Below are 12291 nucleotides of genomic sequence, written 5' to 3' on the forward strand. Positions count from 1 at the left end.
AGTAGCCCCGCTAACTTCAACAGGACTACTCATGAGTCAATTTCAGCATTTGTGTGAGTGTTTGCAGGATCAGAGCCTAAGTTCATGCCACTGAGGCTTTAACTCCATTTTATCACAAGGCACCAGCATATATATTTAGATGGGAAGGTCACCCCCTGCATTGGTGTTAGAGAATATTCCATTCACAGTTACCTGTAAGTCCAATAGAGAGCACCAACAAAATGGTTTATAATTTACAGAATGGTTGTTAGCCTCCTGAAAAGCACCTTTAAAATGTATCACTCTCTCACAGAGAATTTAGCTTTTTGGGGGGAAAGGGGAGTTTGGAGATTTTTCCCCAGGATCACCACCCTTCTCCTGAGCCCTCAAATGGTTTACATCTAAGGGCTTGTCTACATTACCCGCTGGATCGACGGGCAGCGATCGATCCAGCGGGGCGGCTGGGGGGGTGTCAATTTTTCGCGTTTACTCTAGACGCAATAAATCGACCACTGAGCACTCTCCCATTGACTCCAGTACTCCACCAGGGCGAGAGGCGCAGGCAGAGTCAACAGGAGAGCATCAGCCATCGACTTTCCACAGTGAAGATACCGCAGTAAGTAGATCTAAGTACGTTGGCTTCAGCTATGTTATTCACATAGCTGAAGTTGCCTAATTTAGATCGATCCCCACCCTTAGTGTAGACCAGGCCTTAGCTAACCACCTGATAGGATTCCTAGCCCTCTGCCAGGCTGGGAGACCAGGAGACCAGAACTAGGAATCCCCTGCACAGAACAGTGCAGTAACTGCAAAGGTCAGCAGAGTCCAGGCCAATGTGAATCATTTCTGCCTGTGAACGGGGATTTTATTTTAGCATGATGACTGTTCTCTCACAGCTTGGGTTCTGGCTTGACAGAATTCTAACCTCAGAGTTGTAACGATGCTGATGAACTAAGAGGGAAGCAGTCAGCAGCCAAGCAGAGCAGAGAAGTGCCTCTTCGGATGAAGATAAAGCAGGTCCAGAGCGACAGGGCCACATCCAGGTGAGCTCCAAAACCTTCTGGAGCAACTCCAACAAAGGCACACTAGAGAGCAGTACAGCCACCACTATGCAGGAGAAAAGGGTACAACAGGCTTCAAGAGTCTGCTGGGATGGCATAGAAGGAATCAGCATGTATGTGACACAAGTGATTTAAGCAAGCCACTACAATCAAGAGGCAACCAAAAAAACCCACAGGGCACAGCACCTCAGACCAGTGGTCAGTCTAGTCTGGCATTCCACCTTCTGCCACACAGATGTGATCTCTGATATAGCTAATAGAATAAACAGCGTTAAAATAATATAGTACGGTGGCCATCTTGATCTTCCTCTCTCTGCTATTATTATTTAATTTAGGGTAGAGCCTGGAAGCCCCATTCAGGCATCAGGGCCCTATAGTGCTAGCTAGCTGTTGTATGAACAAGTAAAACAAAGCTAGTCCCCTGCTCCACAGTGGCCAATACCTGAACCCTGAGGCAAAAAACAAAAACCATGCCCCAACCCCATAATGCACCTGGCCAACTGCATAATGCTGTAAATGGAAGGAAAAAACTCCTTCTTGACTTCCCCATGGAGGTGATCAGTTGTCATTGATTGCCCTTATTACCTTAGTTAGCCCAGCTACAACCACGATGAGACTAATTCAGTGAAATCATCCAACCCCACATCATTTGACACAATTTCACTTCACCTCTCTGTTGACTACATGTTGTTGTCTGGTGAAGGCTCCAATACAGGAAGTTCAAGGAAGGCTGCAGCAGCTCAACATCTCCTGGTCTGCATTTCCCACAGAGGTTACTGACTAGAAGACAGAACAATATATATCAATACACAGCACCCTCAAAAATATCTGATATAAAGAGAATTCTGAGCAGCTCACTACAAGAAAGATGCCATTTAACTGGAGAGAATTCATATAAGAGCAACAAAATGATGGATTGGCTGGAGGGATTGAGGAAAATTAACAAAACTAACACAGTAATTTGGCTAAACAAAGAGTACAAGTTAATGCAGCATCCCAGGTGTGCATGGTGCGTAACTCATACAGACTGACTGGCCCCTGCAACAAAGAGATTATGTTCTATACTAGACAGAGTGCAGCAAGGGATGACAACAGCAAAACAAAGGGTTGGGGCAGAGAGCATGGGAGGATGAGGGGCCCAATAGTGATGGATTGGGAGATAAACTGTTACGTGTGTATATTGTTTGTTCATAACATCAAACATTTGGGGATGGTGTCTATCAAGAAGGCCTTGGAGAAGGTCAAGGACTGAAAGGCTAAGCACAGAACTGAGGGGAGGGATAACTCAGTGGTTTGAGCATTGGCCTGTTAAACCCAGGGTTGTGAGTTCAATCCTTAAGGGAGTCACTTAGGGATCTGGGGCAAAATCAGTACTTAGTCCTGCTAGTGACGGCAGGGGGCTGGACTCAATGACCTTTCAGGGTCCCTTCCAGCTCTATGAGATAGGTATATCTCCATATATTATTATAACTGCCATATCAGACCAACACCATGGTCCATCCAGTCCTGTATTCTGTCTCAGAGAAAGGCAGCACCAGATACTTCAGAGGAAAGTGCAAGAAACACCATGATGAATTGCCTGCCCATTTACTACCTGTGTTGCAGTACAGCCTGGAGGCTCCAACCCCAGTATGCTAGGTTAGTACAAACATAACAAAAAGACCGTCCCCTACTCAGAAAAGCTGACAGTCTAAAAGGAGATGCTTCTTCCTGACTTCTTTAGTTAGCTGCTACCTGAGAATCTGTGGAATAGTCACAAGGAAAGTAGTGGAAGCACCAAAATGTGGATCTTTCAATGGAATAGCACCCCCGGGCAGCGCTATTCCATTGAAAGGATAGCACTTGAAGAACACTGTAAAGAATATCCCTGCATTGGCCCTGGTGGGAAATAGGAGAGGAGGGAGCAGATGATCTAGTAACCTCTTTTCCATCTCTAATGTCTATGATCACTGAGCAGCTTGCATGACACATCCATCTGCTGTCCCCACATGCACAGACAGGTGAAAGGGTATGTTCCAGCAGCCCAAAGCACATCTTTGAGGCCTGCCATGAAAAGGCCCATCTGATTTCATTTTCCTACATGCGGCTTCCCCTTCTCTGCCTTGTCTGCAGAAGGAGAACCAGAATAAACTGAGAAAGGAGGAGGGAGATTTTCTGCTCCTGAGGAGTGGAGACAGATACAGAAGTACACAGATGGGTTTCAGAAGGGAAAGAGAGATGTGACATAACTACATAGGCAAAAAGGAGCATCAGAGGTTCAAAATCTTGTCTGAAGGAGTCTGGAGTAATTTTCAGCTGCCTAAAGCCCTGGCTATTGCATTTCCCTCCAGCTACATGTGAGAGCTAAGCACAATACCCAGCCTCATTCTCTGGTTCCCTGTGGCTGCTGGAGGCTAGAAGTATCCTCCACTTCAAACCTCATTCCCAGGACTATGAGTACGGCAGAGACCATCTGCTCAGCCACTGGTGCAGGACACAGGCAGGCAATGCATTGCACATCAGCAACCCACTCCTGCCGCCTAAAGGGCACCAATGATGGACTCCATTCGCATCCAGTCCAGTCCCACCCAAAGGGAAAAAAACTTTGGCCTTGATGTGAGGTCTCAGGCAACAAAGGTGCTTTAAAGGCAGGAAGCAGAGGAAACAGTCTCACAGCTTGATCTTCATTTATATAGTACAGACTCTTTACACCACACTCTGGCAGTGGAAAGGGACCTTTAAGTGACTGTAAATGTGATGAAATTTACTGCCAGGGCAGAGTAACGGGACCTGCACTCCAATAAGAACCAGGCCCTTGGTCTCAGTACAGAACCGCTGGGTTAGAGCACCCTGGGGAATGCAGAATCACATCCCAACAGGAAAAAAATGGATGCAGAGGCTTACCATGGTGAAGCAGCTTGAAGTCTGTGCTGTCCAGCTCTCTCTCAGCCTCATTCCTCAGCTGCACCAGGAAGAGAAGTCTCAGCAACAGAGGCAGGTTCTTGCTAGCTAAGAAAGGATATGAAGAGTTGGTCGATGCGCTCCATCCTCCTGCTGTCTGATAGGTACTGCACATTTTGGAGCTGGGTGGGGTGGGGAGTTGTAAACTGACTCCCACCATCTCTGCCATCCCAACCCCCTTGTTCACTCTAGATCAGGGCTGAGCTTCCTTCCCTTCAACAGCTGGGTCCCACCAACACTGTTCTAGATTAGCTAGAGAAGAGAAAAAGGGATGGGATAGGGGGTAATACTTCCTCTCCCAGGAGGCCAGAGCCCCTTCAGCACAGAACTTGTATTTCACTTTCTTAGTGAGCCATTTAAGGGACTCTCTCACCTACATTTTTACAAAAGGGTCCAAAACCCTCTGAGAAGCTGGAAAGCATTTCTTTCCATTCTGATGCCTTTTATCCAAACTGTTATCCGTCTTACTTAATTATAGATTCATAGATTCATAGATTCTAGGACTGGAAGGGACCTCGAGAGGTCATCGAGTCCAGTCCCCCGCCGCATGGCAGGACCAAATACTGTCTAGACCATCCCTGATAGACATTTATCTAACCTACTCTTAAATATCTCCAGAGATGGAGATTCCACAACCTCCCTAGGCAATTTATTCCAGTGTTTAACCACCCTGACAGTTAGGAACTTTTTCCTAATGTCCAACCTAGACCTCCCTTGCTGCAGTTTAAACCCATTGCTTCTTGTTCTATCCTTAGAGGCTAAGATGAAAAGGTTTTCTCCCTCCTCCTTATGACACCCTTTTAAATGCCTGAAAACTGCTATCATGTCCCCTCTCAGTCTTCTCTTTTCCAAACTAAACAAACCCAATTCTGTGGCACCTCACACTCTAATGTATTAATCCTCACAATGCCCCTGGGATGTAAGGGAGCATTAGTATCCCCATTTTGCAGATGGGAACCTGAGGCACGTGGTGACTGAACAACTTGCACAGGGTCACAACGGATGGCTGGGGCAGAGCAGGGAATTGAAACTATGTCTCCAGAGCTTCAGTCCTCAAGCTAACCACAAAGCCATCCTTCCTCCCCTGCCTCCACCTGAGCCTCTCTCTGCCGGGCAGCACACAGGTGAATAGTTACATATGTGTGTGTGTTTGTATGTGTGTCTGAGTGATATATGCAGGATAAATTACCATAGCCTTAGAAAAACTTTTCCCAATGCTGCTTAGGGGGTTTTCCTTTTGGGAGAGGAGGTTTAACTGCTTTTTTAAAGTCCACTTGGGGTTCAGAGAACTTGAGCCCAAAGCCCTCTGGTTATTTATACAAGTTTTCCAGATACACTGCCCCTTCCCTGATTTGCCACAGACCTTGTCAAAGGGGCCACCTCCAGTGGGGGGAAAGAATTTAAGTCTCCAAGGCTCATTCGGTCATTGGCTTCCCAGATGAAACTATGAATAACTGGGCCACAGCTAGCATAAACCGCAACACAAGCAGGTGCCTGTGATGTTAGGAATACAGGTATTGCAATGGTAGATCAGACCTCAGGTCTATCTCGCCTCGTACTCTGTCTCTGATAGTGGCCAGCACCAGATGCTTCAGAGGAAGGTATAAGAACCCCACAGTAGGCAGAGGTGGGATAATCTGCACCCATGTTGTTGCCTATGCACTAGGAACTGTCTTGAGCCCCACCAACTCATGCTGCATAGAGAACTGAACAGAAAAGAGACAGGAATGACTTTCAGCCACTAGCTACCTGAGAATGTGTCTACATGAGGACATTTACTGGCAGAACTTTACAGCTCTAGTTATACTGATGTAACTTCCCAGGGGCACATTCTTTTACCCCAGAATCAGAATGCCCTTTTTAAGTTTAATTTATACTGTTTTCAAAGTGACATAAGCAAACCAGAAAAGGCACATGGATTCTGGAATAAAAGTGTGTCCACACGGGAGTTATATCAGTGTAACTGTAGTGGTACAGTACTGCCAGTAAATTTCTGCATGTAGACCAAGCCCTGCAATTAGGGCCTGGTCTACATTTAAATCTTATGCCAGCAAAGCTATGTCAGTTATGGGTGTGATTTTTTTTTACTAGCATGAGCCCTAATGTAGGTGCTATGTATTTCAGGGAACTGGTATAACTCATATCTCCACTAGGAGGGTTTCCTACGTGGGCAAGGCCTAGATTAGAACCAGTGACTCTGAAATCAAAGGCTTTTTATCCTAGAGTTACCCCCTTGAGCTATCCAGTCCTTTCGCAAATTTCAGGGTGTGGGTCCCTAATTACAAGTCGGATTCACCTTGTAACGTAGTGGAACTGCTCTCCACTAGAAGCTTCTGCAGGATCTGTAGAAACTGACTCCGAAGGAGGTCACAGACAACAACATCCTCGTTTCTTTTCAGGAACATACTCAAGGTCACCAAAACTTTGTGAGCCACTTCTGTGGTGCTCAAGCAGACCAGGTCCTGAGAGGGAAGAAGTGCAGACATTATCTTTCTGTCCTGTGAACAGCAGAAGTCATTGCTGTTCACTATCATTATGCTACACTGGTTCCTAGAATGACACCCTAGCGATATGGATGTCCAAACTAAGTTTGGCCATTAAGCAGAGTATACTGTATAACACAGGAAGGCTCTCCTCTTTGATAGCCACACACCTTCTTTAAATGGGCTGTTAGAATTAAAGTATTGATATGTGGCTATCAAGTGCATGGGCATAGGAAGTAGTGCAAGCTGAAGTCCAAGAATTTTAAAAACAAGTGCCTCAAGTTAGGCACCCAAATCAGTGGCCTGAGTTTCAAGAGTGCTGAGCAGCCCGCCACTCTCATGGGGAACTGCTGCTTTGAAAAATCAGGCCACTTATGGTAGGTGCCTAAATATGGATTAATGAGCCTAACTTTAGGCACTTGTTTTTAAAGTTCTTGACCTAGAAGCCTAGCACATATAGAAGCAACATAATGGATAAAAGTGATCAATTGTGTGATACCATAAACCAAATATTCCTAGAATCACAGAAATTAGAAATGGAAAAGACACGTATAGATCATCTAGTCCATCACCCGGCCCCTCCCCAAGAATAGCCCTTCCTGGAGTCTCATAGCTAAATTCCCACTAACTCTGGCAAAGATTCAGCACAGCACTTAAGCACGTGCTTTACTTTAAGCATGTACTTCAGAGTTTGCTGAACAGGAAAGGACTTAAGTATGTGCTTAAAGTTAAGCTTATGTTTAAGTGCTTTGGGACCTACAAAGAAACAGATTCAGAGACAGGCCATATGAAGGATAGAGAAATTTCCATATGAAGAGAGACTGAAAATATGGGGAGTGTTCAGAGAGGAGTACTAGGAGACACAATGGAAGTATAAAAGTAATGAATGCTTCAGAGAAGGTAAATTGAGCGCTTCTATTTACCCTAGTTCGTAATACAGAACAAGGGGACATTCTGTGAAACAGAAAGGCAACATATTTCATAGTGATAAAAGGAAATCCTTCACGCAATTATGTATAATTGCCCTGCAGAACTCACTGCAACAAGATATAAAGATTTGAATTCTATTAAGCAAGGATTAGATATTTATATGGATAATGAGAACATCCACAGTTACATTACAGGATAAAATATTTCCAAGAGATAGAAACCCTTAGGCTTACATGCATGAGCTGACCACTTATTTCCCAGGGTTAGGAAAAAACTTCCCTTATGAGCAAGTTTTTCCGTAATCTTCCATTATGGGGTTTCTTGCATCTTCCTGCGAGGTACAGGATACTGATCACCACAAGAAATAGACCAGTGGTCTGACCCAAAAAGTCCTTTGTTCTTAATGCAATACAACACCATTCCTATGAGCTACTGCTTATATTTAGTCTTGAATTCACTCCAGGGTGGCCTTCATCTGTGCAGGACAGGAATATAATCTAAAGTTGGCAGAATGTCTTCACTGTATGTGTTAAAATTTTTCTTTTTTTACTCAGGAGCTAACGGTCCCAAATGAAGCCACGCACCATCTGTCCTATCTAATCCAGAGTTTTAATAAGAACAGCTAAGCAAATAAAACATTTTGGGAAGGATATTCATTTTTGTCTTCCTGTGACAAGTCTTTTCATTTTACAAGAGTTTTAACTTGCCCTAACAGGCGGTGGTTATTTTTCTCATAAGCTTGGTTTATATCTGATGGAATATTTATGCCAAGACACTGGACTGTTTTATTAGCCTATCTAAATTCAAACTGATCATGCTGTACCCCTGCAGAGAGGTGAATTGCCAATATCTGTGATTTACTGTAGTTTACTTTAAAGCCTGAAACAGAGCTAACTTAATTTCCTTCTGTAGGAGTGCATGGCAATGAGAAAATGGGAAAACAGGAACATAGTATCATTCACAAATGATGCAATTTGTTTCTCTTTTACTTGTTTATACCTGTAATATTTAACCTGATTTTAGTTTGCTGGATGAAAGGTTTCAAAATTATTGTGAAAGATAATGGGGTAGGTAAGTCATCCTTTTAATTCACATTGATTTGTCAGCTCATCATTCACTTTCACTGATGCTCTGGAAATATCAAGCGCCTGAATATGGTTTAGTATTCTGGAACCTAGTCCCAACTGGTGAAGGATTTCTCTAAGAAATGGCCATTCTGTCTGTTGGCCCTTTCAGTAACTGGAGAGAAACAAATATTTTGCAACCTCCTAGACCAGGCCAGATGTACCAGCACTCCAAGCCCTGTGTATGCTGCCTTGTGTGTGCCTACTCATAATAAAACCTACCTCATTTCATAATTATTTTGGGAGGTTGCTTATCCAAGAGCGTGTTATTACTTGATCTGAAAGCTTAGTAGTTTTAGTAATGAAATAGGTCTCTATTCTGAAAAATATATAGTATCCTTATCAGGCTTGGGAAGAAATAACAACAAATCACTGACTTCAATGGAGCTACACTGATTTACAGCAGCTGAGGGTCTGGCTCATTATTCCAACTGCTGGGAGGACCTTGCCTCATTGATCCCAAAGGCTTTTGATTTCAGTTTTGTAAGAGCAGCACAGGCAGGGCCGGCTCCAGGCACCAGCCTAGCAAGCAGGTGCCTGGTGCGGCCAATGAAGAGGGAGGCGGCACGTCCGGCCCTTTCGGCGGCAATTCGGCGGTGGAGCCGTCACTCCCTTTGGGAGCAAAGGACCCACCGCCGAATTGCTGCCGTAGAATGAAGCGGCGGTAGAGCTGCCGCCGTGATCGCAGCTTTTTTTTTTTTTTTGCACTGCTTGGAGCAGCAAAAATGCTAGAGCCGGCCCTGAGCACAGGGTGCTATTTACAGTCCTGGGAATCCTGGGAGTAGCACAAAGAAACACCTCCCAGTTAATAAATACGCTCCCTCAGTTCTAGCCTTTACATGCCATTATTAAAGCTCTTTATTCCTCCCTTTCTTTCCTATCCATCAATAGCCTATCACAGTCCCCACGTTAACAGAGCAGCTTTTTGCAAAGCTACCACTGAAGAGATTAACCAGCTGTGTGCAAGGAGCTCACAGTACATGTGAATTTTTTTGTACCATGTATAAACAAATGCAGTTACGCAGCACCTTTGTGATGGATTTCACTACCTATCTGGGTTGCCGAAGGCCCTCCAGGCAGGTTGGGCAGGTTGCCCAGGTACAAAGGCCCACAATCCCATTTCCCATGTCAGGTATGCATGTCTGGTTTGTGACCAGAGCTTAATTTGTGCCGGGGCACAGCCTTGGCCCCTCTCTTGTCAGTGGCGGGCTGTGACATTTATAGCAAAGCATGTAATGCTACACTAGCACGCAAGGCATGGCCTCGCTTGTATGGTGTGTGCAGAGGGCACTCTGCGCGGAGGACACCATGTTGTTCTGCAAAACAGCCTCCTCCACGCAGCATGACCTTGCCGAATGGTGCCATTTTGTTCTAGGAACAGTATTATCGTTATTGCTTGAGCCCCAGCACCTCTTTCTTTACAAATCAGACACTGTCTGTGACTGCATATGCATATGTGAGACTGCTCTCTTAGGCCCCGATTCAAAAAACACTTATCCATGTGCTTAAGTGCTCTCCTGAATCGGGGCCACAGATGGCAAACTGTCCTTGTGAAAGTCACATACCAGTAAAATGAGTAAAACACTGGAATTGCCCTTCAGGATGTGAAGCAAAGTGGTAAAGCTGTTTGGATAATCAGGCAAGCCAGAGGAGAGCCCAGAGACAGCATCTTCAGTCTCAATCTGACTGTAGTCTTCCCAGGAAAACCAGAGCTGGAGGATCCGGCGACCGAATCTGCCCATAAGCTCAGAGTAACGCAGGAAGAATTTAAGCAGAAGAGGATGATGAATATAGACCAAGCTTAGATCTGATGTATTCTCCAAGACTCTCCTTATGGCACATAGTGGACTCTGACAAGAGTGGAGAGAGACGGAGAGAGAGAGATATTACCATTAGATGAAGCTGATGTGATGAGACCCCATTATGAGAAGTGCAACTATGTGCCCTGTTTATGCAGCCTATCAATACCAACTAAATACAGTCCTTGTGAAAGCTGTTGAATCACAAAGTCTAAAAAACTCTTGTAAGCTCTGTTCAGTGCTCTGACCCAGCAAAAAGCCGTAAGGAAATGTTAGAAAGCCTGCTGCAGAAGCTGCTGATGCTCTCAGGAGACTGAAACTATGGAATTTATAACAGCATTCACGTGCACTCCCAGGACTACCCATCATGCAAACACCTTCCCACATGGACACAACTTTATTCAATACAATCTCTATCCCAAAGTGTTTGTCACAGTTAAATAACCTGAGAGTACACATGGTGTGAGCTCCCCCAGTCTATTCACTGACCATCACACACAGTCACTTTTCTGGGGTGGAGGGGAGAAAGTAAAAAACTTAAAGAAGCTCTGATTGGTGATGATGAAATCAGCTTTTACCAAGTCTAAGGCTTCGCCTTTGTCTTGACAGACAGCCAGAAGGTAAAGAACAGCTCTGAAGACGTAAGGAGGGGGACAGTCTCCCTGGTCCTGCACTGACAGAAGGAAATTTCTTATGGCTGAGAATAATTCTGCCTCTGGAACAAACCTGCAAACGAGGATGGGGAGGGGGAACAGTAAGGATGACAGGCTGCACCCTCTGGTATCTGTGTACAGTGCTGCCCCCTCCTCAACCACACGGCTTGGCTCACCTGTCTTCCAGGGCATAGGCACAGTACAAGAGGAGCAGGAGGCAATATTGGTGGCTACGAAGCACTTCATCTGAACAGAAGGGATCTGGGGTTTCTGACAGGAGGGTGAGGCTTTCAGGCACACTGCAGTTTAACTGGGGCAGACTCCTCTGCAGGAGCTCAGACATCTCTCGCTCTAGAAACAAAACCAGCATGAGAAGGACAGGAAGGACACAGGAATACCAGAGCAAAGGCAGAGAGGTCTGGAGCAAGGGGTGCATAGTTCCCCACCCCAAAGTCAGGAGTATAAAATCAGGGAGGGATCTGGCTGATAAATTTATCCCCAGAGCAGATATAGTACAAGCAACAGCAAAGCATGATTCTCTGGTGCAGATCTGCTGTACATGCCTCAACCCAACCTAGTGAGACCATATCTAAAGATGAGAAGGGAGTTCTGCTTTCATGGCCCATTCAGTCCTTGGCTCTCTGCTGAGGCCATCAAGAGAGATACTAATTAGTGCCAACTGTGAGAGTGTTTTTTGTGTAGAAACCTGCACCCACCCAGAACTCGAGTGAGAAACCGACACACTCATTTCACTTAGGGCTTGAAATTATCGGTGCAACTAAATAGGGAAAAAGCACTCTTATTCCAGGAGAATGGGGTCCTCACTGAGAGTTATATCAGCATAACTATCACAGTATCTCTAATATCCTGGCGCCGACATGGCATATCATGGTATAATTATACCAGCAATGTTATGCCAGTAAATTTCCCATGCAGTCAAGCCACAGAGATTGCTGAAACAGGGATGAATTTTTAATGGCTCAAGGCTTGGTTTTGAGTATGGAGTAAATATGTTTAGAAAAGCCCGATTTGCCTCCCTGGCAGACAAGCTAAACCAGCTGAAAAACCTTTAAATCAGGGGCAGACTGGGTCCACCCAATCTGAACCAGATTAAATTGTCTCCTTCATCAAACTTGCCCTGCTGGGAAGAGTCCTCCATCTTCTCTGCAGCTGAATGAAGGCTGAGGCACATGGTGTAGAGGAAGCTGGAACAGGCTTGATTCAAAGCAGGGTTACTTGAAGGGAGAACAAAAAGATATGAGAATGGAGATCTAGGCTGATGCATCCTCTCCAGGCTCAGGATTCTTCGTGTTTATTTGACA

General features: G+C 45.1%; 1 protein-coding gene across 1 annotated transcript in view; it reads right to left on the reverse strand.

Annotated features, from left to right (window-relative positions):
- MEI1 (meiotic double-stranded break formation protein 1) overlaps positions 1 to 12291 on the reverse strand; it is a 56317-nt gene that overhangs the window by 15754 nt on the left and 28272 nt on the right. Inside the window, exons 17-24 of the mRNA XM_054016224.1 lie at positions 12107 to 12204; positions 11146 to 11320; positions 10895 to 11042; positions 10083 to 10367; positions 6277 to 6442; positions 3924 to 4028; positions 1710 to 1820; positions 905 to 1086 (exon numbers count right to left, since the gene is read on the reverse strand). Coding sequence (XP_053872199.1) covers positions 905 to 1086; positions 1710 to 1820; positions 3924 to 4028; positions 6277 to 6442; positions 10083 to 10367; positions 10895 to 11042; positions 11146 to 11320; positions 12107 to 12204 — 1270 coding nt within the window. The remainder of the gene's footprint in view (positions 1 to 904; positions 1087 to 1709; positions 1821 to 3923; positions 4029 to 6276; positions 6443 to 10082; positions 10368 to 10894; positions 11043 to 11145; positions 11321 to 12106; positions 12205 to 12291) is intronic.

The sequence above is a fragment of the Malaclemys terrapin genome, chromosome 1, assembly GCF_027887155.1.
Source record: "Malaclemys terrapin pileata isolate rMalTer1 chromosome 1, rMalTer1.hap1, whole genome shotgun sequence".
Lineage (NCBI taxonomy): Eukaryota > Metazoa > Chordata > Testudines > Emydidae > Malaclemys > Malaclemys terrapin.